This window comes from Scyliorhinus canicula, chromosome 13 (genome assembly GCF_902713615.1).
Source record: "Scyliorhinus canicula chromosome 13, sScyCan1.1, whole genome shotgun sequence".
In the NCBI taxonomy this organism is placed as follows: Eukaryota; Metazoa; Chordata; class Chondrichthyes; order Carcharhiniformes; family Scyliorhinidae; genus Scyliorhinus; species Scyliorhinus canicula.
In genome coordinates this window covers 5,609,840-5,636,962 of record NC_052158.1, presented here as the reverse complement: position 1 = coordinate 5,636,962, position 27,123 = coordinate 5,609,840, and the positions used below count along the sequence as shown (strand labels likewise).

General features: G+C 54.0%; 1 protein-coding gene across 1 annotated transcript in view; it reads right to left on the bottom strand.

The window, feature by feature from the left end:
• LOC119975840 (zinc-binding protein A33-like) overlaps positions 1 to 26,853 on the bottom strand; it is a 43,997-nt gene extending 17,144 nt beyond the window's left edge. Inside the window, exons 1-5 of the mRNA XM_038815721.1 lie at positions 26,310 to 26,853; positions 26,123 to 26,218; positions 25,796 to 26,029; positions 3,131 to 3,153; positions 2,918 to 3,033 (exon numbers count right to left, since the gene is read on the bottom strand). Of these exons, the coding sequence (XP_038671649.1) occupies positions 2,918 to 3,033; positions 3,131 to 3,153; positions 25,796 to 26,029; positions 26,123 to 26,218; positions 26,310 to 26,720 (880 nt within the window). The 5' untranslated portion in view covers positions 26,721 to 26,853. The remainder of the gene's footprint in view (positions 1 to 2,917; positions 3,034 to 3,130; positions 3,154 to 25,795; positions 26,030 to 26,122; positions 26,219 to 26,309) is intronic.
• Between the last annotated feature and the right edge of the window lie 270 nt (positions 26,854 to 27,123).

The following is a 27,123-nucleotide window of genomic DNA, read 5'->3' as shown; positions in this document are numbered from 1 at the left end:
GCCCCTGACTATTGAGTCCCCAATTACTAATGTTCTACTCCTTTCCCCCCTTCCCTTCTGAGCAACAGGGACAGACTCCATGCCAGAGGCCCGTACCCCATGGCTTACCCCTGGTAAGTCGTCCCCCCCACAAGTATCCAAAACGGTATACTTGTTACTCAGGGGAACAACCGCAGGGGGTCCCTGCACTGACTGCTTCTTTCCAGTCCCTCTTACAGTTACCCATCTATCTCCAGTCTTTGGCGTAACTACTTCCCTGAAGCTCCTACCTATGACCCCCTCTGCCTCCCGAATGATCCGAAGTTCATCCAGCTCAAGCTCCAGGTCCCTAACACGGTTTTTGAGGAGCTGGAGTTGGGTGCACTTCCCACAGATGAAATCAGCAGGGACACTGACGGTGTACCTCACCTCAAACATTCTGCAGGAGGAGCATTGTACTGCCTTCCCTGACATCAGCTCTAGATTAAAAAAAAAACAAGAAAAAGAAAAATAAAGGAAGAGCTTACCTGATATTCCCTCAAACCCTGCTCCCGCTGAAAGGTAAGCAAATTTAAAGGCACTCACTCACCTTCACGACAGGCCCCTGCTCCCGCTTCCCAATGACCAATGGGGGGGGGAGGGGTTTGGTTAGAGGAGGAGGTAGGGTGGGAAACACTGATGAAGTATTTTGGGTTTAACTGTCACTTGACAACAGCCCCTCCACAAATCACCTTCAAATTAGGCTGACCGCACTGCACGTATGCATGCAGTCACCACTGACATCAAAGCCCTCCATAGCATCGTTACACTGTTCGGGTTCCCCGCTTACATACATAGTGATAGGGGGTCCTCCTCTTTGAGCGATGAACTGCGTCAATTCCTGCTCAGAAAGGGCATTGCCTCAAGCAGGACAACCAGTTACAACCCCCGGGTAACGGACAGGTAGAGAGGGAGAACGGAACGGTTTAGAAGACCGTCCTACTGGCCCTTCGGTCTGAAATCTCCCAGTCTTCCGCTGGTAGGATGTCCTCCCGGATGCCCTCCACTCCATCCGATCCCTGCTCTGCACCACAACCACCTCACGAATGTCTCCTCGTTTTCCCCAGGAAGTCCTCCACTGGGACCTGGCTGGCAGCCCCCGAACCCATCCTGCTCCGAAAAAACGTGCGGGCGCACAAGTCGGGCCCGTTGGTCGAGAGGGTCCATCTTCTCCATGATAACCCCCAGTACGCCTACGTGGAGTACTCCGACGGCCGACAAGACACGGTCTCCCTACGAGACCTGGCACCCGCCGGATCCCCGCGCACACCCCCACCACCGGTCCCACCCACCATCCCACCGGGGCACCAGACAGCTGCCCCCTTCCCAGGAGGATCAGTTCTTCTGTCGATCCCGTCTAGGCCCCACCGCCGCACCCCGCAGATGCTCCCTTCCCAGGACAATCAGCTTCCCCACCAGCGCCGTCTAGGGGTGTTGAAGCTGCCACAGAGACGGAAACCACGCTCCCGGAGTCACAGACGCCCGAACCTCCACCGGCGTCACCACCGAAGCTTTGATGATCACAGAGGACGACCAGGGCCCCCGATTGACTGATTGCTTCACTATAACATGGATATAGTTAATTGTGAAATTGTAAAATATTTTGTAAATAGTTATGATTATAAGTCAAAACGCTGTACGGAGGTATTACGGTACCTCCATAACCATAAATCCTACCATGTTACAAAGTTGTAATACCAAGCCACCACCCCCGCTGGACTCTTTTTTTTAACAGGGGGTGAATGTGGCAGCCTGGTTAGAGGTATTACGGAACCTAGCAATGCTGGAACACCATTGGTGGATAATGCATGTTGTCTATTGGTCGAGCCTGTTTGGTAGCTCCGCCCTGCAAGGCGGGGTATAAGAGCCCGTGCCGCCCCAGCAGCTTCCTTTCTGTACCTGAGCTGCTGGGGGAAACATCTAGCTTATTAAAGCCTTCAGTTGTACTACAACCTCGCTTTAGTAGTCATTGATTGTGCATCACGGGCCTTTCTGCTGGTGCCTCCATGGGCGATACGGGATAGAGTAGTTTCCAGTACCTGGGTGGGAGAGGGGAAGGTATTGGATATTTACCAGGAACTTTGGGAGGCAGAGGAAACTCCGGTGGAAGAGCTTAAGGGCAAGTGGGAGGACGAGCTAGGAGGAGAGATAGAAGCGAGTCTATGGGCGGATGCCCTAAGCAGGGTTAATACCTCCTCATCATGTGCCAGGCTCAGCCTGACACAGTTCAAGGTAGCCCACCGGGCACACATGACAGCGGCTAGGATGAGTACGTTTTTTGGGGTAGAGAATAGGTGTGCGATGTGCGCGGGAAGCCCAGCAAATCATGTCCACATGTTTTGGGCTTGCCCGAAGCTTAGAGGGTTTTGGCTGGGTTTCGCTAAGGCAATGTCCACGGTACTAAAAACATGGGTGGTGCCGAGTCCGGAGGTAGCGATCTTTAGAGTGTCGGAAGAGACAGTAGTTCAGGGGGCGAAAGAGGCCGACATCTTGGCCTTTGCCTCCCTGGTAGCCCGGAGAAGGATCGTGTTAATGTGGAGGGACTCGAAGCCCCCGAGTGTAGAGACCTGGGTTAGTGACATGGCTGGGTTTCTCAGTCTCGAGAAAATAAAGCTCGCCTTTAGAGGGTCAATGGTCAGGTTCACCCGGAGGTGGCAGCCGTTCGTCGACTTTCTCGGGGAAAATTAAAATGTCAGCAGATGCAGAATTCCAAGCGGGAGGCGGGGGAGAGGGCCGGATTGTTGTTTTATGGTTGGGGTGTGTGAAGATTGGGATGGGAGGGGGGGTAAATGTTTATTATACCATGTTGATGTCATTGTTAATGTTATTATTATAAAAATTTTCAAATGCATTAAATATTTTTTTTAAATCAGGACAGAGGAACCTATCTGAGTTTTACCAGGGTTAATGACATCCAGCATTTCTCTCCACATGAGGAACGGTAAAGGGCTGTTGAATTTTCCGATGGACAGGACACCATCTGCGAGTGACAGCTTTTTATCCTCATCGCTAATCCTGTAAATATTAAAGAGTTGATTATAAATTGACCATAAACACTTTGCTGAGTAATTTTACCAACTTGCCCAGAGTTTCAGTAAAGTTCATGTCCTACCTCCTCTTCCCAGATGCTTCCTCCTGAAATAAACAAAACACATATCTGAGTTGACAGAGACGGACTGTCTAGATCCAGAAAGCAGAAATTACCCTCACATTGTTACAAGCTGCTGAGAATTGTCAATTCCCATTGCTGCAGACATGGAATAGAAAGAGGATGTTCCACAAAGGATATTAAAGCACAGGAGAAAGTATCAAAAAGATCGACAGCAACTGAGAGGCTTCAACTAACAGCAAAGATTGATCAACTTTACTGTGGAAAAGAGAAGACCTGATAGAGATCTTTCAAATGATGAAAGGGGTCAGATTTGAGAGATTCAGTGAAGATGTTTCCACTTGTAGAGAATCCAGAAATCGGGATAGAAACATAATATAGTTACAAATACATCCAATGGGGAGTTCAGGAGAAACTTCTTTCCCGAGAGAGTGATGAGAATGTGGAACTGACTATCACACGGGGTGGAATTTACTCCAGTCTGTCACAGCGGCGAGCACGGTGTCCGGACATAGGGGGCAGGATTCTCCGACCCTGCGGCTATGTCCGCAGGATCCAACTGGTCTTACGACCAGAAAGTCGGCGCCACCCCCGCACTGATCCTCTGCCCGGTGGGGGGGCTCACAGCCGCGCAGGGTGAAGCCCCCAGCTTTACCTGCGGATCGGGCCGGGGAATGGCTGAGTCCGTGGCCGCGTATGTGCACGGCGGCGGCCTGCAGTAGCCACGCTGGGCAACATGGCGCCGGCTGCCTGCAGAGCCGACCTGCCAAAAACTGCTCTCCTGTAATCAGCCTCGCCAACCCCTGACCACCCCCCCCCCCTCCCCCCTCCCCCACCGCCAGCGGAACGTCTCGTCCCCCCCCCCCCACCGACTGTGAAGGGGCAAGCTCCAAGGGTCTGACAGTACAGTCAAGACGGAGGGTCAAGATTGGTCAACCTGGCTCCCGGGCCTACAATTCACACCAGAAGGAGCAGCCGGGTGGGGAATTGGAATTTATCAGCCAAATCCCAGGGGGATTGGGGCTGAGGTTTTTAAAATAACTTCAGGGCAACAACCAAATCCTGGGGGGATTTGGGTTTGAATTGAGGAAGGTTTGGGCTGAAATGTGGGGTTTTGTCTGTGAATTTTCAGGAGTGGCTTTTTAATAAGTTGTGGTGATTTGTGTGTTTATGTAGAAGCCAAGGTTAAATTGTAGAGGGATTTAAATTGGAAAAACAATTAAATGCTGTGTAATGTTATTTACACAAGTTTAGAGCTCTTTGTATTCAGGTATTGGGAGTGTTTTTCTAAAAAAAACAAGTTTGTGGTTGAGTCTGCGTAATTTAATATAGAACATAGAACAGTACAGCACAGAACAGGCCCTTCGGCCCTCGATGTTGTGCTGAGCATTGTCCGAAACCAAGATCAAGCTATCCCACTCCCTGTCATTCTGGTGTGCTCCATGTGCCTGTCCAATAACCGCTTGAAAGTTCCTAAAGTGTCCAACTCCACGATCACAGCAGGCAGTCCATTCCACACCCTAACCACTCTCTGAGTAAAGAGCCTACCTCAGACATCCCTCCTGTATCTCCCACCCTGAATCTTATAGTGCAAATCTCCTTTGCACCCTTTCCAATGCTTCCACTTCCTTCCTATAGTGAGGTGACCAGAACTGCACACAATACTCCAAATGTGGTCTCATCAGGGTCATATACAGTTGCAGCATAACCCCACGGCTCTTAAACTCAAGCCGCCTGTTAATAAACGCCAACACACCATCGGCCTTCTTCACGGCTTTATCCACTTGAGTGGTGATGTACCATCAATTGAACGCAAGACGAGTTTCTGAACAAAAGTATGGCTTTAATCTACTAGATGTTAGTCCTGCGGTCGATTACAGTAGAAGGACGACCGCCGGGAGTACTGGGTATTTATACCTCGCCCTGGAGGCGGGGTTAACTCAGCCTCTCGACCAATCGGGGAGCCGTCACATGACTGGTCTCACCCAACTGGTCGAGACGCACATGACCGACCAGGGCCAATGGTAAGCCGGTGTTCTGCACCAATGGCAGGCAGCTATGCTAATCATACCACCGCATTCACCCCTTGCGGAGAAAGAAGCCGGGGGGGAGGTGTCAGCAAGAGCTGGGGGGGGGGGAGAGAACTGGTGGTATGAGTAGTAAGGAGAGAACAAAAAAAATGTTTCCTTGGCTTCCCACTGGCCCAGACAGTACATCGTGTCCATACAAGGTCCATGGTCGTGTTGAAGTTAAATGGACTCGATCAGCCTTTTTGTTGCCCGTGACATCCTGGCAGACCACCGCAGGGGAGTTGGTGACGTTGGTTCAGCCGATGGTGGTGGTTCAGCTGATGTCCTCGACTCCGGGAGCGATGGTCCTTGAACTGTCTCCGTACCCCGGGCTGGTGGTGGAGACGCCATGGATGAGGAAGGGGTGGCCAGGGTGGGGCGTTGGGGGTAAAGGGGCGGGGGGGGTCAGTGGTGAAGGGGGGGAGGGCCGCACGCCGGCGGGTGCAATGTCCCGAAGGGAGACCGTGTCCTGCCGACCGTCGGGGTACTCCACATACGCATATTGCGGGATAGCGTGGAGTAACTGGACTTGTTCCACCAACGGGTCGGACTTGTGCACCCGCACATGCTTCAGGAGCAAGATGGGTCCGGGGGCGGCCAGCCACGTCGGGAGAGGGGATCCAGAGGACGACCCTGGGGAAAACAAGAAGACGTTCATGAGGTGTTTGGTTAGTTGTGGTACATAGGAGGGAGCGGATAGAATGTGGGACATCGGGGATAACCTCGCCATCTGGAAATAGGGTGATCTCTGGACCGGAGGGCCAGTAGGATGGTCTTCCAGATGGTACCATTCTCCCGCTCGACCTGTCCGTTACCCCGGGGGTTATAGCTGGTCGTCCTGCTAGAGGCAATGCCCCTGCAGAGCAGGAATTGACGCAGCTCGTCGCTCATAAATGAGGACCCCCGATCGCTATGTATATACGCGGGGTAGCCGAACAGGGAGAAGATGGAGAAGAGGGCCTTAATGACGGTCGATGTGGTCATGTCGGGGCAGGGAATGGCGAAGGGGAAGTGGGAGTATTCATCGATCACCGTCAGGAAGTAAATGTTGTGGTTGCTAGAGGGAAGGGGCCCCTTGAAGTCGATGCTGATACGTTCGAAGGGGCGGGATGCTTTGATCAGATGCGCGCGCTCGGGGCGGTGGAAGTGCGGTTTGCACTCTGCGCAGATGTGGCAGTCACGGGTTACTGTCCTGACTTCCTCGATGGAGTAGTGATATGATAGAAGCGGGTCACCCCTGGATGGCAGAGGTCCATGTGGAGGGAGCGGAGGCGGTCTATCTGCGCGCTGGCACAGGTACTGTGGGACAGGGCATCAGGAGGCTCATTGAGCTTCCCAGGACGATACAAGATATCGTAGTTGTACGTGGACAACTCGATCCGCCACCGCAAGATCTTGTCGTTCTTAATCTTGCCCCTCTGTGCATTATCGAACATGAAGGCTACTGACCGTTGGTCTGTGAGGAGGGTAAACTTCCTGCCGGCCAAATAGTGCCTCCAATGTCGCACAGCTTTGACTATGGCCTAGGCTTCCTTTTCCACTGAGGCGTGGCGGAGTTCGGAAGCCTGGAGGGTTCTGGAGAAGAAGGCCACGGGTCTGCCCGCTTGGTTCAGGGTGGCTGCCAGAGCTACTTCTGATGCGTCGCTCTCGACCTGGAAATGGAGGGACTCATCGATGGCGCGCATCGTGGCCTTTGCAATGTCCGCTTTGATGCGGCTAAAGGCCTGGCAGGCCTCTGACGACGGCGGGAAGGTTGTGGACTCGAATGAGGAGACGGGCCTTGTCGGCGTAATTGGGAACCCATTGGGCGTAGTAAGCAAAGAAACCCAGGCAGCGTTTAAAGGATTTGAGGGTATTGGGGAGAGGGAGTTCCATCAGGGGGCGCATGCGTTCGGGGTCGGGGCCTATCACTCCGTTACGCACTACGTAGCCGAGGATGGCTAGACGGTCGGTGCTAAACACGCACTTATCCTTATTGTAAGTTAGGTTAAGGAGTTTTGCCGTTTGGAGTAATTTTCGGAGGTTGGTGTCGTGGTCCTGCTGGTCGTGGCCGCAGATGGTGACATTATCGAGATACAAGGTAGCCCGTAATCCGTACTTGTCGACCATTCGGTCCATCTCCCGTTGGAAGACCGAGACCCCATTTTTGACACCGAATGGAACCCTGAGGAAGTGGTAGAGGCGCCCATCTGCCTCGAACACGGTGTACTTGTGGTCACTCGTGCGGATGGGGAGCTGGTGATAAGCGGACTTGAGGTCCACCATTGAGAAGACTTTGTATTTCGCAATCTCGTTTACCATGGCGGAAATACGGGGGAAAGGATACGCGTCCAGTTGCGTAAACCGGTTGATGGTCTGGCTGTAGTCAATGACCATCCGGTTTTTCTCCCCAGTCCGGACCACCAGCACTTGGGCTCACCAGGGACTGTTGCTGCCCTCAATGACCCCTTCCTTCAGCAAACTCTGGACCTCGGACCTGATGAAGGTCCGGTCCTGGGCGCTGTACCGTCTGCTCCGGGTCGCGACGGGTTTGCAATCGGGGGTGAGATTAGCAAACAAGGAGGGAGGGTCCACTTTGAGGGACGCGAGGCTGCAGACAGTGAGGGGGGGTATAGGGCCGCCGAATTGGAAGGTCAAGCTCTGCAGGTTGCACTGGAAGTCCATTCCTAGGAGTGCCGGTGCGCAAAGGTGGGAGGATAAGGAGTTTATAATTTTTAAAAACCTTCCCCTGGACCGTGAGGTCCGCAATGCAGCAGCGGATGGAGTGATGCGGATGGAGTGCGAACCTGAGGCTAACCCGATTTTGTGTTTTACAGGGTGGACAGGGAACGCGCAGCGTCTTACCGTGTCAGGGTGTACGAAGCTTTCCGTGCTCCCGGAGTCCAGCAGGCAGCCCGTCTCGTGCCTGTTGAGGTGGATTTGCGTCGTCATCTTGGCGCGCGAGCGTGGACGTAACTGGTCGAGCTGAATGGCCACGAGCCGTGGAGAAGATCCATCATCGTCGTCGGCCGAGTGGGTGCTGGCAGGACCTTGTGTGCCAGTCCAGGATGGCGGCGCCCAGGACCCGCACGTGGAGTCGGGGCCCCAAGATGGCGGCGCCCAGGATCCGCACGTGGAGTCGGGACCCCAAGATGGCGGCGCCCAGGACCCGCACGTGGGGTCGGGGCCCCAAGATGGCCACACAGAGGACCCGCACGTGGAGTCGGGGTCCCGAGGTGGCGGCGCCCAGGACCCTCGTGATTGCTGGGGGCGGGGTTAGCGGTGCCAGCGGGCCGATCGGAGCGGCTGAGAGCGGGGGCAGAGAGGCGCGCAGGCCGGGCGCAGGGGCCCGGGGGTGGGGTAGGGGGGGGAGGAGGGAGATTGGTGCGCTGCGCTGGAAGGGCCCGGAAGGGCCCAGAGGAGGAGATCCCCTGTCGCTGCGCGGCACAGCAGCGACCGATTTGGCCTGGCAGACCAACGAAAAATGGCCCTTCTTCCCGCAGCTCTTACAAAGGGCGGAACGGGCCGGGCAGCGCGGGCAAGGGTGTTTGGCAAACCCACAGAAATAGCAGCGGGGCCCCGCGGACTTGTCGGGGTGTCCCGCGGCGCAGGCCTGAGGGGGTTCGGGAGCGGCGGATGGCGGTGGGGAAGCGTGCCAGGAGGCCCAGGGCGCTGCAGCACGGCTGGGGACATAGGCGCGGGCGTTTAAGTCGGCGACCTCCAGGGAGGTGGAGAGAGTCCGTGCCTCAGTTAGGCTGAGGTCGTCTTTTCCCAGCATCCGCTGGCGGATAGCGGTGGACTGCATCCCAGCCACGTAAGCATCTCTGATCAAAAGTTCCATGTGCCGACTTCCGGTTGCGGCTATGACCAGCTAAGTCGCACGTTTGGCTGCTCCTGCTGCAAAGGTGTTTTCGGGCCGATTGGAGGGCCCCAACGGCGCTGTAAGGACAATTCCCGGTGGGGGAAGGCTCCCTGAAGAGAACCAGACCAACTTTATGGTCGGTACCCGGAGTGGGGTGGTAAAGAAAGCAACAGCAGCTCCCAAAAAAAAGCGGGGGAAGAAGACCAAAATGGCGGCCGGTGGCGCACCCGAGGAATGGAGGAAATGGGCGGAGGAGCAGCAGGCCGCTCTCCTGCGCTTCTTTACGGAGCTGAAAATGGAGCTCTTGGAGTCAATGAATGCGACGACCACCAGGCTGATGGGAGCCCAGGCGACCCAAGAGGCGTCGATTCGGGAGCTGCAACAGGAGATGACTGTGAGGGAGGAGGAGGCCACGGTCCTCGTGGGAAAGGTAGAGGTGCACGAGGCACTCCACCTGAAATGGCAGAGCCGTTTTGAGGAGCTGGATACCCGAATGAGGCGGAAGAACCTGAGGATCTTGGGCCTGGCAGAAGGCCTGGAGGGGTCAGACCTCCCGGGATATGTAGCAGAAATGCTGAGCTCCCTGATGGGGGCAGGGGCCGTCCCTTCGCCCCTGGAGCTGGAAGAGGCCTACAGGGTCATGGCTAGGAGGCCAAGAGCAAATGAGCCCCCGAGGGCGGTGCTGGTGCGGTTCCAGCGACTCAGCGACCGTGAGAGAGTGCTGGAGTGGGCCAAGAGGGAAAGGAGCAGCAAGTGGGAGAATTCGACGGTGAGGGTCTACCAGGACTGGAGTGCGGAGGTGGCAAAGCGGCGGGCCCGGTACAACCGGACGAAGGCGGTGCTACATGCAAAACGGATCAGGTTCGGAATGCTGCAGCCAGCGCGCTTGTGGGTCACCTACAGGAACCAACACCACTATTTTGAGTCCCCAGAGGAGGCGTGGGCCTTTGTACAGGAAGAGAAACTGGACTCGAATTAGACCCAGGGGATACTTGGCGGCCGTAGCCGCTCGGGTACTTTCTGCTGAATTCTTTGTTTGGATTTTGAACTCTTGCTGTGGTTTTTCTTCTGATGTTTTTTCCCCCTTTGCCAACTTCCCTTAGTTATTGTTATTGTGGTTATTCATGGTTATTTAGGGTTATTTATGCTGTTTGGTAGAGGGCGACTGTTAAGTACATTGTTATTTGTTATTTATCTGTTACTTATAATGTTAAGTTGGGGAGGCGGGACGGGGGGGAGAGCAGATCGGGGATATGGGCTCCTAGGGGGGGTTCTTTACAGGCATGGACGGGGACGGGGGTGGAACTGAAGATGGCGGGGTGGGGTGTGGCAGGGCGAAAGCGCGGGCTTTCCTCTGTTTTCCAGCGCGCGGGGCAGAGGAGGGGGGAGGGGAGGAGTGCGGGGCGTGGCTAGCAATGGCGACCTTTCCCGCGCTGGAGCGGGGCCAGGGAGGAGTGGCAAGGGGGGGGAGGCCCTCCCCCCGAGCCGGGGGGAGTCAGAGTGTGGCAGGAGCAGCCGGGTCAGCGTGAACCAGCTGACTTACGGGAGTACGATGGAGGGTACATCGCGGCTAGGAGGGGTCCTAGCCTGGGGGGGGGGGGGGGGGGGGGGGGGGGGGGTTAGGGAGGGACACCGGGTTGCTGCTGAAAAGACCAGAAACGGGAAGTGGAGGACTGGAGAGGTGGGGGGAGGGGGCCATCGCCATGGGGAGCGGGTCAGAGGGGGAGGGCTGACTCGGGGCGAGCAGGGAACGGGACATGGCTAATTGGCAGGGGAAGGGGGCGGGTCGTTCCGCGACCCGGCTGATCACTTGGAACGTGAGGGGGCTGAATGGGCCGGTCAAGAGATCAAGGGTATTCTCACACCTGAAGGGACTGAAGGCTGATGTAGCAATGTTACAGGAGACCCATTTGAAGGTAGTGGACCAGGTTCGCCTGAGAAGGGGGTGGGTGGGACAGGTGTTCCACTCTGGATTGGACGCAAAGAACCGGGGGGGTGGCGATTCTGGTGGGAAAGAGGGTGTCGTTCGTGGCGGAGGAGGTGGTGGCGGATAAGGAGGGTAGGTATGTGATGGTGAAGGGTAAGCTGCAGGGGGAGAAAGTGGTGATGGTCAACGTATATGCCCCGAACTGGGATGACGCGGGTTTTATGAGGCGCCTATTGGGCCTCATTCCGGGACTGGAGGCGGGGGGCTTGATCATGGGGGGGGACTTCAACACAGTGCTGGACCCCGGGCTAGACAGATCGAGCTCAAGGACCAATAGGAGGCCGGCGGCGGCAGAAGTGCTGAGGGGGTACATGGAGCAGATGGGAGGAGTAGACCCATGGAGGTTTGGTAGGCCGAGGGCGAGGGAGTATTCCTTTTTCTCCCACGTCCATAGAGTGTACTCCAGAATCGATTTCTTCGTGTTGAGCAGGGGGCTGATCCCGAGGGTACGGGAAGCTGAGTACTCGGCCATTGCGATCTCTGATCATGCACCACATTGGGTGGATGTGGAAATGGGGGAGGCGCGGGACCAGCGCCCGCTGTGGCGGCTGGATGTGGGGCTGTTAGCGGACGACGAGGTGTGTAAAAGGGTCCGGAAGAGCATTGGGAGCTATCTGGACTTGAATGACACGGGGGAGGTGCAGGTGGGGATGGTCTGGGAGGCCCTGAAGGCAGTGATCAGGGGAGAGCTGATCTCCATAAGGGCACACAGAGAAAGAAAGGAGAGGCAGGAGAGGGAGAGGCTGGTGGGGGAGATATTGGAAGTGGATAGGAGATATGCGGAGGCACCAGAGGAGGGGCTGCTGGGAGAACGGCGCAGCCTGCAGGTCAAGTTCGACCTGCTGACCACCAGGAAGGCAGAGACGCAGTGGAGAAGGGCACAGGGCGCGGTCTATGAGTATGGGGAAAAGGCGAGCAGGATGCTGGCACACCAGCTTCGCAAACGAGATGCGGCTAGGGAGATTGGGGGAGTGAAGGAGAGGGGCGGGAAGGTAGTACAGAAGGGGCAAGAAGTGAACGGGGTCTTCAGGGATTTTTACAAGGAGTTGTATCAGTCTGAGCCGCCGACGAGGAGAGGGGGAATGGAGGACTTCCTAAACAAATTGAGGTTCCCAAGGGTCCAGGAGGGGCTGGTAGAAGGGCTGGGGGCGCCAATAGGGCTAGAGGAGTTAGTCAAGGGAATAGGTCAGATGCAGGCGGGGAAGGCGCCGGGGCCAGATGGGTTCCCGGTGGAATTCTACAAGATAAATGTGGACTTGGTGGGGCCAGTACTGGTACGAGCCTTTAATGAGGCGCGAGAGGGGGGGGTTCTGCCCCCGACAATGTCGCAGGCTCTGATCTCCCTGATACTGAAGCAGGATAAAGACCCCGTGCAGTGCGGGTCCTACAGGCCTATCTCGCTTCTGAACGTGGATGCCAAGTTGCTGGCAAAGATCCTGGCAGCTAGAATAGAGGATTGTGTGCCAGGGGTAATCCATGAGGACCAGACAGGGTTCGTGAAGGGGCGGCAGCTCAACACGAACGTGCGGAGATTGCTGAATGTAATTATGATGCCGGCAGTGGAGGGGGAGGCTGAGATAGTGGTAGCGCTGGACGCGGAGAAGGCATTCGATAGGGTGGAGTGGGAGTACCTGTGGGAGACGTTGGAACGGTTTGGGTTTGGGGAAGGGTTTATTAAGTGGGTGAAGTTGCTCTACTCGGCCCCGATGGCGAGTGTAGTGACAAACGGGAGGAGGTCGGAGTATTTCGGGCTCCACCGAGGGACCAGGCAGGGATGTCCCCTATCCCCCCTACTTTTCGCACTGGCGATCGAACCGTTGGCGATGGCACTGAGGGGTTCAGGGGGGTGGAGAGGACTGACTAGGGGAGGGGAGGAACATCGAGTATCGCTGTATGCGGATGATCTACTGCTGTACGTGGCAGACCCAGAAGGGGGAATGCCGGAGATAATGGAACTATTAGCAGAGTTTGGGGACTTTTCGGGGTACAAACTAAATTTGGGCAAAAGCGAGGTTTTTGTGATACACCCGGGGGACCAGGGAGAGGGTATTGGGAGACTCCCCTTCAAGCGAGCAGGAAAGAGCTTTAGGTACTTAGGGGTGCAGGTGGCAAGGAACTGGGGGACCCTCCACAAGTTGAACTTTTCCAGGCTGGTGGAACAGATGGAGGAGGAATTTAAGAGGTGGGACATGGTACCGCTGTCGCTGGCGGGGAGGGTGCAGTCAATCAAAATGACGGTCCTCCCAAGGTTCCTGTTTTTATTTCAGTGCTTGCCCATCTTCCTCCCTAGGGCCTTCTTCAAAAAGGTGACGAGTAGCATCATGAGCTACGTGTGGGCGCACGGCACCCCAAGGGTGAGGAGGGTCTTTTTGGAGCGGAGTAGGGACAGTGGAGGGCTGGCACTACCCAATCTCTCGGGGTATTACTGGGCGGCAAATGTGTCAATGGTGCGCAAGTGGATGATGGAAGGGGAGGGGGCAGCTTGGAAACGAATGGAGAGGGCGTCCTGTGGCAACACAAGCCTGGGGGCCCTAGTAACGGCACCATGGCCGCTCCCCCCCACGAGGTACACCACGAGCCCGGTGGTGGCGGCCACCCTCAAGATATGGGGGCAGTGGAGGCGACACAGGGGGGAAATGGGAGGTCTGTTGGCGGCGCCAATAAGAGGGAACCATAGATTCATCCCGGGGAACATCGACGGGGGATTTCAGAGCTGGTACAGGGTGGGCATACGGCAGCTGAAGGACCTGTTTATAGAGGGGAGGTTTGCGAGCCTGGGAGGGCTGGAGGAGAAGTTTGAGCTCCCCCCGGGAAACATGTTCAGATATCTACAAGTGAAGGCATTTGCTAGACGGCAGGTGGAGGGGTTCCCCCTGCTCCCCAGTAAGGGGGCGAGTGATAGGGTGCTCTCGGGGGTCTGGGTCGGAGGGGGGAAGATATCAGACATCTACAAGATAATGCAGGAGGCGGAAGAAGCATCAGGGGAGGAGCTGAAAGCCAAGTGGGAAGGGGAGCTGGGAGAGCAGATAGAAGACGGGACGTGGGCGGATGCACTGGAGAAGGTCAATTCTTCCTCCTCGTGTGCGAGGCTGAGCCTCATTCAATTTAAGGTGCTGCATAGAGCTCACATGACGGGGACAAGGATGAGCCGGTTCTTTGGGGGTGAGGACAGGTGTGTCAGATGTCTGGGAAGCCCAGCGAACCATGTGCATATGTTCTGGGCATGTCCGGTGCTGGAAGGGTTCTGGAAGGGGGTGGCAAAGACGGTGTCGAAGGTGGTGGGGTCCAGGGTCAAACCAGGATGGGGGCTTGCGATCTTTGGGGTCGGGGTAGAACCGGGGGTACAGGAGGCTAGGGAGGCCGGAATACTGGCCTTTGCGTCCCTAGTGGCTCGACGAAGGATATTAATTCAATGGAAGGACGCGAGGCCTCCAAGCGTTGAAACTTGGACTAATGATATGGCTAGCTATATTCAGCTGGAAAGGATCAAATTTGCCCTGAGAGGGTCGGTACAGGGATTCTCCAGGCGGTGGCAACCTTTCCTTGACTTTTTAGATCAGAGATAGACGTTCGGGGTCGTGGCAGCAGCAACCCGGGGGGGGGGGGGGGGGGGGGGGGGCAGCAAGGGTCGTGGGGGGACATGCACGACTGTAACGCGGGCAAGTCTGCTCGCTGCTCATGTCTGAAACTGTAGGCTGCCTTGTTTGTTAAGGTTGCCTGGGGGGGGGGGGGGGGGGAGGACCGGTGCGCGCGAGAGGGCGGGCGAGGGAGGGACATTTGCCTAGAGGGATTGTGTTGTAAATAATTTAAAAATTAGTAGGGGTAAATGTTTGTATGGAAAAACTCTTTCAATAAAAATTATTTAAAAAAAAAAAAAAAGTTCCATGTGCCCAGTGGCTGAAACTTCGAGGCAGGCGCAATTCTTCCCCAGGACAGCGAGGGCCCGGTAAAAATCGTCCAAGGACTCACCGGGGAACTGTTGTCTGGCAGCCAGCAGATGTCGGATGAACACTCGGTTTACTGGCTGAAGAAATTGTCCTTTTAGCGTATCCATGGCCACGTCATATTCCTTTCCTTCCCCTATCATCGCGTAGGCCGCCATTCCCACGCTGGAATGGAGAATATGAAGCTTCTGTGCCTTTCTGGGGCTGCTTGCGGTCGGCAGATAGCTATCGAAACACGCCAGCCAATGCTTGAAGATTTCCGATGCGTTTTGGAGTTTGCGGGCCGATGCGGAAGCATTCAGGCTTGATCCGGAGCTCCATCTTCAAATTTCTAGTAGATTAAATTGCTGTACCATCAATTGAACGCGAGACGAGTTGCTGAACAAAAGTATGGCTTTAATCTACTAGATGTTAGCCCTGCGGTCGATTACAGTACAAGGACGACCGCTGGGCGTACTGGGTATTTATACCCTGCCCTGGAGGCGGGGTTAACCCAGCATCTCGACCAATCGGGGAGCCGTCACATGACTGATCTCAACCAACCGGTCGAGAGGCACATGACCGACCAGGGCCAATGGTAAGCCGGTGTTCTGCACCAATGGCAGGCAGCTATGCTAATCATACCACCACAAGTGGCAACCTTCAGAGATCTGTGGGCATGAACCCCAAGATCTCTCTGTTCCTCCACATTCCTCAGAACCCTGCCGTTGACCCTGTAATCCGCATTCAAATTTATTCTCCCAAAATGAATCACCTCGCACTTATCAGGGTTAAACTTCATCTGCCATTTTTTTGTGCAGCTCTGCATCCTATCAATGTCTCTTTGCAGCCTACAATAGCCCTCCACCTCATCCACTACTCCACCAATCTTGGTGTCATCAGCAAATTTACTGACCCACCCTTCAGCCCCCCTCCTCCAAGGCATAGATAAAAATCACAAATAGCAGAAGACCCAGCACTGATCCCTGTGGTACACGGCTGGTAACTGGTCTCCAGTCTGAACATTTTCCATCCACCACCACCCTCTGTCTTCTATGTGATAGCCAGTTACTTATCCAATTGGCCAAATTTCCCTCTATCCCACACCTCTTTACTTTCTTCATAAGCCAACCATGGGGAACCTTATCAAGTGCCTTATTAAAATCCACGTCTGCGACATCAACCTTCATCTACACACTTAGTTACCTCCTCAAAGAATTCACTCAAATTTGTGAGGCAAGACTTACCCTTCATGAATCCGTGTTGACTATCCCGGATTAAGCTGCATCTTTTCAAATGGCCATAAGTCCTATTCTTCAGGACCTTTTCCATTAACTTAGCGACCACCGAAGTAAGACTAACCGGCCTATAATTACCAGGGTCATTCCTATTCCCTTTTTTGAACAGAGGAACAACATTCACCACTCTCCAGTCCTCTGGCACTATTCCCGTGGACAGTGAGGACCCAAAGATCAAAGCCAAAGGCTCCGCAATCTCATTCCTTGCCTCCCAAAGAATCCTTGGAATCATCTGGCCAAGGGGACTTGTTGACCCTAAGGTTTTTCAAAATTGCTAATACATCCTTCCTCAGAACATCTACCTCCTCCAGCCTACCCATCTGTATCACTCTCATCCTCAAAAACATGGCCCCTCTCTTTGGTGAACACTGAAGAAAGGTATTCATTTAATGCCTCTCCTATTTCTTCTGACTCCATGCACAAGTTCCCACTACTGTCCTTGACCGGCCCTAACCTCAGCCTGGTCATTCTTTTATTTCTCACATAAGAGTAAAAAGCCTTGGGATTTTCATTGATCCGACCCGCCAAGGACTTCTCATGCCCCCTCCTAGCTCTCCTTAGGCCTTTTTTTTAGCACATTCCTTGCTACCTTGTAACTCTCAAGCGACCCAACTGAACCTTGTTTTCTCATTGTGGTAGTCACCACTGTTGTATCATATTGTATATACTGGTATTACGGTTAGGCCCCTGTACTACAGGTACGGGGATAGATCCCTGCCTGCTGGCTCTGCCCAGTAGGCGGAGTATAAATGTGTGTGCTCTCCGAACAGCAGCCGTTTCGCCAGCTGCTGTAGGAGGTCACACATCTCTGTGTAATAAAGCCTCGATTACTCTCTACTCCAGTCTCGTCGTAATTTATAGTGCATCACTCATCCTTACATACGCTTCCTTTTTCCTCTTGACAAGACATTCAACCTCTTTTGTGAACCATGATTCCCTCACACGGCCATTTCCTCCCTGCCTGACAGGGACATACCTATTAAGGAGACGCAGTATTTGTGCCTTTCCCTGACAGTTTCTGTTCCCATCTTATGCTCCCTAATCCTTGCCTAATCGCATCATAATTACCCCTCCCCCAATTATAAACCTTGCCTGCCGTATGGCCCTATCCCTCTCCATTGCAATAGTGAAAGTCACCGAATTGTGGTCACTATCTCCAAAGTGTTCTCCCACAAACAAATCTAACACTTGGCCCGGTTCATTACCCAGTACCAAATCCAATGTGCCCCCCCACCTCTTGTCGGCCTATCCACATATTGTGTCAGGAAACCCTCCTGCACACATTGTACAAAAACTGCCCCATCTGAACTATTCGACCTACAGAGGTTCCAATCAATATTTGCTAAGTTAAAGTCACTTATGACAACTACCCTGAGACCTCCACACCTATCCATAATCTGTTTTGCAATTTTTTCCTCCACATCTCCATTACTATTTGGGAGCCTATAGAAAACTCCTAACAATGTGACCGCTCCTTTCCTATTTCTAACTTCGGCCCATATTACCTCAGGAGGCAGATCCCCTTCGAACTGCCTTTCTGCAGCCGATAAACTATCCTTGATTAACAATGCAACTCCTCCATCTCTTTTACCACCTTCCCTACTCTTACTGAAACACCTATACCCCGGAACTTCCAACAACCATTCCTGTCCCTGATCTAACCATGTCTCCGTGATGACCACAACATCGTAGTCCCAAGTACCAATCCACGCTCCAAGTTCACCTACCTTAGTCCGGATGCTCCTTGCATTGAAGTAGACACACTTCAACCCACCTTTCTGTCTGCCGGTACACCTTGTCTGCCTGCAACATTGATACCCTCCTCAGTGCCTCACTACTCTCAACACTGGTTTCTGGACAACGGCTCATTTTCCCACCCCCCTGACAAATTAGTTTAAACACCCCCGAAGAGCCGCAGCAAATTTTCCTCCCAGGATATTGGTTCAGGTGCAAACGGTCCTGTCTGTACAGATCCCACCTTCCCCAGAATGTGCTACAATTATCCACGTAACTGAAACCCTCCCTCCAGCACCATCCCTGCAGCCACGTGTTTATCTGCATTCTCTCCCTGTTCCTCACCTCGCCAGCACATGGCATGGGCAACAAACCAGAGATGACAACATGGTTTGTCCTGGCTCTCAGCTTCTACCCTAGCTCCCTAAATTCCTGTTTTAAATCCCCGTCCCTTCTCTTACCTATGTCATTGGTACCGATGTGTACCACGACTTGTGACTGTTCCCCCTCCCCCTTTCTGAAAACACGGTCACCCATAAGTCTCTTTCGCTGCCACAGAACCGTCTATCTGTCCCTCTAACTATCGAGTCCCCAATAACTATTGCTCTCCTGCTCACCCTCCTTAACTTCTGAGACACAGGGACGGTCTCAATGCTGGAGATCCGTTCACCGTGACTTACCACTGGTAGGTCGTCCCCCTCAACAGTATCCAAAACGGACTTCCAGTGGCGGCGATGTTCGAGTGAGCCGCACATTCGGCGGGCTCTCACTCCGGCGGGGCTTAACAGTTGATTCCCCGCGATAGCGGGACCACGGGGGCGGCAAAAAGGCTGCCGTGAAAGAAGAGGAGAGCGGGCTGCAGCAGATGGAAGCGTGGGAGGCCAGCAGGTAGAGGAAGAAAGAGAGATGGAGACAAGGAGGAAACTGACCTGAAGGGTAAGATGGCGGACCCACGGACCTTCCTCCCTCCAGGACAAGGAAAAAAAGTTTGGAGTTGCTGAGGAGGGACAGCTTGGACCCACTTCAGATGCCCAGGAGGTAAAATTTAAGGAGCTGGGCGAAGGAAGGCGGCAGCGAAGGTGCTGAGGAGCGGGCTGCGGCACATGGAACAGCGGGATTCCAGAAGGCAGAAGAAGGAGAAAAAGGGACAGAGACAAGGACCTGAAGAAAATTACCTGGGACCTAAGATGGCGGACACACGGGCCCCGGACTCAGCAATCCAGCAGGCGCTGGATAACATGCTCCAGGTAATGAAGTCCAGTTTTGAAGCGCTGAAGCGGGACAGCTTGGATCCAATCCAGAAAGCGGTGGATCAGCTGAACCAGAGGCTGGACGCGCAGGATGTTAAAGTTAAGGAGCTGGGAAAGGCGGTGGAGGAGCAGGCGGATGCGCAAACGGTTGCAGCGCTAGAAGTGGACGGCCTGAAAGAGCGGCAGAGAAGACTGCTGGACAGAATGGAGGAGCTGGAGAATAGAGTCCGCAGGAACAATCTGAGGATGGTCGGCCTCCCGGAGGGGGCGGAGGGAGCTGATGCTGCAGCGTTTGTAGCAGACCTGCTGAAGCAGCTGATGGGAGCCGAAGCCTTTCCACGACCGCTGGAGCTGGAGGGGGCACACAGAGCGCAGGCAAGGCAGGGGCGGCCGGGCGGACCCCCCCCCCCCCCCGCCCGATGGTGATTAGGTTCCACAGGTTCGTGGACAAGGAGCGGGTGCTGCAGTGGGCAAAGAGCGCCAGGAGCAGCACGTGGAACAACAGTGTTCTCCGCATTTATCAGGACCTAAGCCAGGAGGTGGCTCGGCGGTGAGCAGCCTTTAAGAATGTCAAGGAGGTGCTGTTCAAGAAGCACGTGAAGTTTGGTCTGCTGTTCCCAGCTCGGCTATGGGTCACGCACCAGGGTCAACACCACTACTTCTCCGAGCCCGAAGAAGCGATGGATTTTGTGAGGGACCTGGGGCTGGTCCCGAAAGGAGGCCCCAAGGACGCGAGTTAGGGCCCGAGGATTTCTGTGGGAAGGAACGCCGAATGTGCCTGGACTGCTGCTCAACGGTTTGCTGGGCCAAAGGGGCCAAGCGGAACATTTGAGACTCTTTCCTTGGTTCATGGACATTTATGTGCTTTTTCTCTTTTTTCTGTGTTTTTTTTTCCTGTTTGGGCTGGTTTGTGCTTTTTGTGCAGCTCGCGGAAGACACTGGAGCAGGCTTGCCCCAGTGGGTGGGGAGGAGGACGGGGAAACAATGGGAATGAGACAGGAAGGCGCCGGAGTGTTGAGTCACCGGGCTAGCAAATTGGCTAGTCAAGGGAGTCAGATGGGGGGGAAGTTACAGCCAGTAGATGGCAGGGGTGGGGGTATCAGGGGATGGGGTTAGGGGAGGGGGGGGTTGTTCTGCTGACGGGAGAGGGACTTGAAATAGGCACTGGAAAGGAGGTCGAGGGTGGAGGCAGCCAAAGGGCGGGCCAGGAATGGCGCGACGCACGGGTCAGGGGCCGGCCCGAGAAAGGCTATGGCTGACCGGCGGGGTGCGGGGGGGTGGGATGTGCCCCTCGACCAGGCTGATCACCTGGAACGTCAAGGGACTGAATGGGCCGGTTAAGAGGGCGCGGGTGTACGCGCACTTGCGGGCCCTGAGGGCGGACGTAATTATGTTGCAGGAGACACATCTGAAAGTGTCAGACCAGACCAGGCTAAGGAAGGGCTGGATTAGCCAGGTCTTCCACTCGGACTTGGACTCGAAGTCCAGAGGGGTGGCAATCATGATCAACAAGCGCGTGCAATTTGAGGCAGAGGGCATATCTGCGGACAGGGGGGGCAGATACCTGATGGTACGGGGCAGACTGGAGGGGAGAAGAGTGGTGCTGGTGAATATATATGCCCCGAACTGGGATGACGTGGACTTCATTAAAAGAGTGCTGGGGAAGATCCCGGACTTGGATTCTCGCAGGCTAATAATGGGGGAGGGGGAACTTTAACATGGTCCTTGACCCGACTTTGGATCGGTCGTGTCCCAGAAAGGGTAGACTCTCAGCAATGGCAAGGGAGCTGAAAGGGTTTATGGAGCAAATGGGGGCAGTGGACCCCTGGAGAGATAGACAGCCAACAGGAAGGGGCTACTCGTTTTACTCGCACGTCCATAAAGTATATTCCAGGATAGATTTCTTTGTACTAAGCAGGGACTGTATGGGGGAGGTAAAGAACACGGAATAATCAGCAATTACCATTTAAGACCATGCGCCGCATTGGGTGGACCTGCAGTTCGGGGGAGCGAGCTATCAACGCCCGCAATGGAGGCTAGATGTGGGACTGCTGTCGGAAGAGGGGATCTGCGAGAGGCTTCAGAAATGTATAAAAAATTACCTGCAGGTGAATGACACGGGGGAGGTCTCAGCGGCGACCTTGTGGCAGGCGCTAAAGGCAGTAGTGCGGGGGGGAGCTGATTTCAATTGGGGCCCACAGAGCCAAGGCAGACCCGGCAGAGATGGATAGATTGGTCAGGGAAATGGGTCGGATAGATGAAGAGCACGCGGAGTCCCCGGGGGAGGTTTTACTCAGGGAGAGGCAGAGACTACAGGCGGAACTGGGGGAACTATCCACGAACAGGGCCGTGGAACAGCTTAGGAAGGCGAGGGGAGTGGTGTACGAGCATGGGGAAAAGGCTAGCAGACTGTTAGCGCAGCAACTCAGGAGGAAGGAGGCGGCCAGGGAATTAGGTAGAGTGAGGGACGAGGGGGGGCGCAAAGTCGAGGACCCGGCAGAATTGAATAGGGTATTCCGGGACTTCTATCGTAAGCTGTACACTTCGGAACCGCCGGAAGAACCGGAGGGGTTGAAAAGGTTTCTGGACGGGTTAACATTCCCAACAGTGGGTGGGGCGCGAGTGGAAGAGCTGGGGGCCCCGATTAGAGTAGAGGAGGTATTGGGGGGCCTAAAGGCCATGCAGTCGGGGAAGTCCCCGGGGCCGGATGGATACCCAGTAGAGTTTTATAGGAAGTTCTCTGAGCTGGTGGGCCCGGTCTTGGCGAGGGTTTTTAATGAGGCAAGGGACAGAGGGACCCTGCCGCCGACAATGTCACAAGCCACCATATCTCTGATATTGAAGCGGGGTAAAGACCCGGAGGTGTGCGGGTCCTACAGGCCAATCTCCCTGATTAATGTAGACGCCAAGCTCCTGGCAAAGGTACTGGCGGGTAGAATGGAGGACTGTGTACCGGAGGTGATTGGGGAGGATCAAACGGGGTTCGTGAAAGGTAGGCAGCTGGCGGCCAATCTGAGGAGATTGCTCAATGTGATAATGATGCCCCCGGTGGGTAGAGAGGTGGAGGTAGTGGTGGCAATGGACGCCGAGAAGGCCTTTGACCGGGTGGAGTGGGACTATCTATGGGAGGTGCTCGGACGGTTTGGGTTCGGGGAGGGATTGATGGATTGGATCAAATTATTATATCAGGCCCCGAGGGCCAGCGTCAGGACCAACAGAGAAGTGTCGGAGTACTTTAGGTTGTACCGAGGGACCAGACAGGACTGCCCGCTCTCCCCGCTGCTGTTTGCGCTGGCCATAGAGCCGCTGGCGATTGCGCTGAGAGCCGCAGAGGGTTGGAAGGGGATGGTGAGGGGCGGGGTTGAACACAGGGTTTCTCTTTATGCAGACGACCTGCTCCTGTACGTGTCGGACCCAGTGGCCGGGATGGGAACTATACTGGGAATGCTGAGGAAGTTCGGCCAGTTCTCAGGATACGAATTAAATACGGTCAAGAGTGAAATGTTTGTGGTCCAGGCAAGGGGCCAGGAGAACAGATTGAGAGGGCTACCGTTTAGGCTAGTTGAGGAGAATTTCCGGTATTTGGGAATCCAGGTGGCATGAGACTGGGGCAGGCTGCATAAGTTAAATTTGGCCAGGGTGGTGGAGCAAATGAAGGGAGAGTTTCGGAGATGGGATGCACTCCCGCTGTCGCTGGCAGGGAGGGTGCAGACTGTAAAGATGACAATCCTCCCTCGATTTTTGTTTATTTTTCAGTGCCTCCCGATCTTTATCCCACAGTCCTTCTTCAAAAGAGTTCACGGGCTGATCATGAGCTTTGTCTGGGCGGGAAAATCCCCGCGGGTGAAGAAGGCAATGTTGGAGAGGAACCACAGCGAGGGAAGGCTGGCTTTGCCGAGTCTGATCAATTATTACTGGGCGGCCAACATCGCTATGATAAGGAAGTGGATGGTGGGTACGGGGTCTATTTGGGAGCGGGTGGAGGCGGCTTCGTGCAGGGGCTCCAGTTTGGAAGCCCTGGTCACGGCTCCTCTACCGCTGCCGCCGGCCAAGTACACCACCAGCCCGGTAGTGGTGGCGACCCTGCGGATATGGGGCCAGTGGAGGAGGCATGTGGGGGAGATGGGGGCATCTGTCTGGGCGCCAATCTGCGACAACCATCGGTTTGCCCCCGGCAGTATGGATGGGGGGTTCCGAGTATGGCGGCGAGCAGGGGCGGGAAGGGTGGGTGATATGTTCCTGGAAGGGAGCTTCGCGAGTTTGAGGAGCTTGGAGGAGAAATTTGGGTTGGTAAGGGGAAATGATTTTAGAAACCTACAGTTGCGGGACTTTGTTCGTAGACAGGTCCCATCTTTCCCACGCCTCCCGCCAATGGGGATCCTCGACAGAATAGTCTCTAGGAGGGAAGAAGGGGAGGGCAGAGTCTCGGGTATATATAAGGTGCTTATGAGGGAGGAAGGGTCCCAGACAGAGGAACTGAAACTTAAATGGGAGGAGGAGCTAGGCGGGGAAATGGAGGATGGGCTGTGGGCAGAGGCCCTGAGTAGGGTAAATTCGACCGCGACATGTGCTAGGCTCGGGCTGATCCAATTTAAGGTCGTTCACCGGGCCCATATGACGGTGGCTCGGATGAGCAAATTTTTCGGGATAGAGGACAAATGCGCTAGGTGCGCGGCAGGACCAGCGAACCATGTTCACATGTTTTGGGCATGCCCTGAGCTGAGGGGTTACTGGGAGGGATTTGCGGGGGTCATGTCCCAGGTGCTAAAAACAAGGGTGGTGATGAGTCCAGGGGTGGCAATTTTTGGGTTTCGGATGACCCGGGCGTCCAGGGGGAGAAAGAGGCCAATGTGTTGGCCTTTGCTTCCCTGATAGCCCGGCGACGAATATTATTGGCGTGGAGGGACTCAAAGCCCCCGAAGACTGAGTGGTGGCTGGCGGACATGTCGAGTTTCCTGGGGATGGAAAAAATTAAGTTCGCCTTGAGGGGATCTGTGCAGGGGTTCACCCGGAGGTGGCAACCATTTATTGACTTCTTTGCGGGAGAGTGAGCGTCAGCAAGGGGGTGGGGGGAGGGGGGGGGGGGGGTAGAGTAGAGTAGGAGGGAAAATATGGCGGGTAGTACCGGTGGGAGAGGAGCGGGCTTGTGCAATATGTTACGATGGAAGTATTGAAAGTATGTGGATGTTTGCACATTTTTGCCTTTTTTGCTTTCTTTCTGATGATGTCTGTAACTGTTTATAAAGCCAAAAACTACCTCAATAAAATTGTTTATTAAAAAAAAACAGTATCCAAAACGGTATACTTGTTACTAAGGGGAACGACCACAGAGGATCCCTGCACTGACTGCTTCCTCCCAGCCCCTCTCACCATCACCTATCTATCTTGATTCTTCGGAGTAACTACATCCCTGAAGCTACTATCTATGACCACCTCTGCCTCCCGAATGCTCCGAAGTTCATCCAGCTCCAGCTCCATTCCCTAATGCGGTTTCTGAGGAGCTGGAGATGGGTGCACTTCCCACAGGTGAAATCAGCAGGGACACTGACGGCGTCCCTCACCTCAAACATTCTGCAGGAGGAACATTGCACTGTCTTCCCTGCCATCCCCCCTAGATAACTTTTTAAAAATAATATTTATTGTCACAAGTAGGCCTACATTAACACTGCAATGAAGTTACTGTGAAAAGCCGCAAGGCGCCACATTCCATCGCCCCTTCAGGTAAACAGAGGGAGAATTCAGAATGTCCAATTCACCTAACAGCACGTCTTTCGGGACTTGTGGGAGGAAACCGGAGCACCCGGAGGAAACCCACGCTGACACAGGGAGAACGTGCAGACTCCGCACAGACAGTGAGCCAAGCCAGGAATCCAACCTGGGACCCTGGCGCTGCGAAGCAACAGTGCTAACCACCGTGCAAACCACTGTGCCACCCAATGTTTTTTGTAAAATCCTCGAGTCAAGAACTATCAGTCAGAGGAAACGGGAGCGTGAATCTCTTACAGTCCCTCAATCAGGTACACAGTGCAACTGAACAAGGGCATTCCCGCTACATCCTCAATCCCACCACCTCTCCCCCCCACCCCCTCCCAGAATCCCACCAGTAATCCCAACAGGGTTTGATTTTCAGGCTTCCCATATTGTGAGACCCCTGCTCATTGCTGGGGGAATACCAGTGACAGCAGGATGAGAACATTAATTGCCCTGTTAAGGGGCTGAATTGGTTACAGGAAGGCTGTCCCACAAGACTTACCACCACAGACTTAATCTGTGTAGAGATAGAAAGACAACAGAAACTCCACACAGTGTCATTCCCCATGTCCCCTTCCCCTCACCCCACACCCTGACTAAATGTACCCTGGGGGGGGGGGGGCAGCATTAAATTCCACCCACCCACGGAAAGCCAGGGATACATTTAAGGAGAAGCTGGATAAACACATGAGGGAGAAAGGAACAGAAGGATATATTGACAGGGAAATGAAGTAGGATGGGAGGAGGCTCGTGTGGATCATGTTGTGACTGTGTACTTTTGTTGAACTGAACTGAACTGAAATATAATCCCTCACCTTCAGAAATTTCACTTCGTTTTTTTCATCCAACTGGTTTTCCACCTTTGAGAGCTTCTCCTGAATAGAATTCAAATTCTCCTCAATTTCATAAAGATTTTCCTCCATTGGTTTTAGAATTTGTTCCTCTTCTTCCCTGAGATCTCGGATGAGACGCTGCTCTTTCTCAGTGAGAATCTGGCGCATTTTAGTGAACTCGGATGTGATGTGGCTCTGCAGACTGACCGACTGTTTCTATAAGAAGAAACATTAAAAATAATATGTTTCTGTCATAAAAACAACAAAATAATGAATTAAATTTGGAAGCTCAGCACAGGGAGACTTTACCCTAATTTGGGAAATCTTCTGTTTCTGCTGCTGCTCTATTTCTAGAACCGTCGATTTCTTCTCTGTGAGAGAATCTAAGGAAGATTTCACCCCAACCTGGGATTGGGAGAAAAAAATCAGAAAATAAAAGTGTTAGGCCCTGAAAATGTGATCAAATAATCAGGGGATCAAATCTGTTCCCTTTTACCTTGTAGATTTCAACAGCTTCTTTAATCGGGATGAAGTGGTGTTCCCTGTGTTCCTGCAAAACTACACAATTCACACAGATTAATTTCTTGTCAGTTTCACAAAACAGCTTGAGTTCTTCCTGATGTTCCTCACAGTGAAGGTTACTTTCCTTCTCTTCACGATTCAGCTTCAATTTTCGAGCTTTCTCAGCCAGATTCACTAAGGCCCAACTTTCCGTGAGGTTTCTTTCTGGAAACTCCTGTCGACATTCCGGGCAGGAGTTTTTCTCCTTCTTTTCCCAACGCTGGGTGATACAGGAGCGGCAGAAGTTGTGTCCACACTCCAGTGAAACCGGATCAGTGAAGAAATCAAGACAAATGGGACAAATTGCCTCCTCAGTCCATCTTTCCTCCTGTTGTCTGGAAGCCATGTTCACACTCAGCACTTCCTGTTTCAAACCACTTTCAGTTGCAATGTTCCTGTTCTGCTGCTGAACACATTCAGTTCAGTAACTCCCTCATGACGTTCACTGCAATCCTCAAGGAATTATTGTTGTTTGCTGCTCTCGGTCCCTCCCACTTTGAGAGCTGAAGATAAAACCCGGAGCAGAATAAAGAATAAACCGGATTAGAGGGAGTGACAGGGAATAATTGAACCCAGCAATGAGAGTGAAGGTCTGTTGGTGGTGGGGGTGGATGGAGAGAGGATGGGAGGAGGTGGGGATTTTGTCCTGTGAGTGACTGGCAGCCTGCTGCTCTCCTTCATTAACTTCTCTCTCAAAGCAGCCCCAGGCATGAAATGAAAATGAAAATCGCTTATTGTCACGAGTAGGC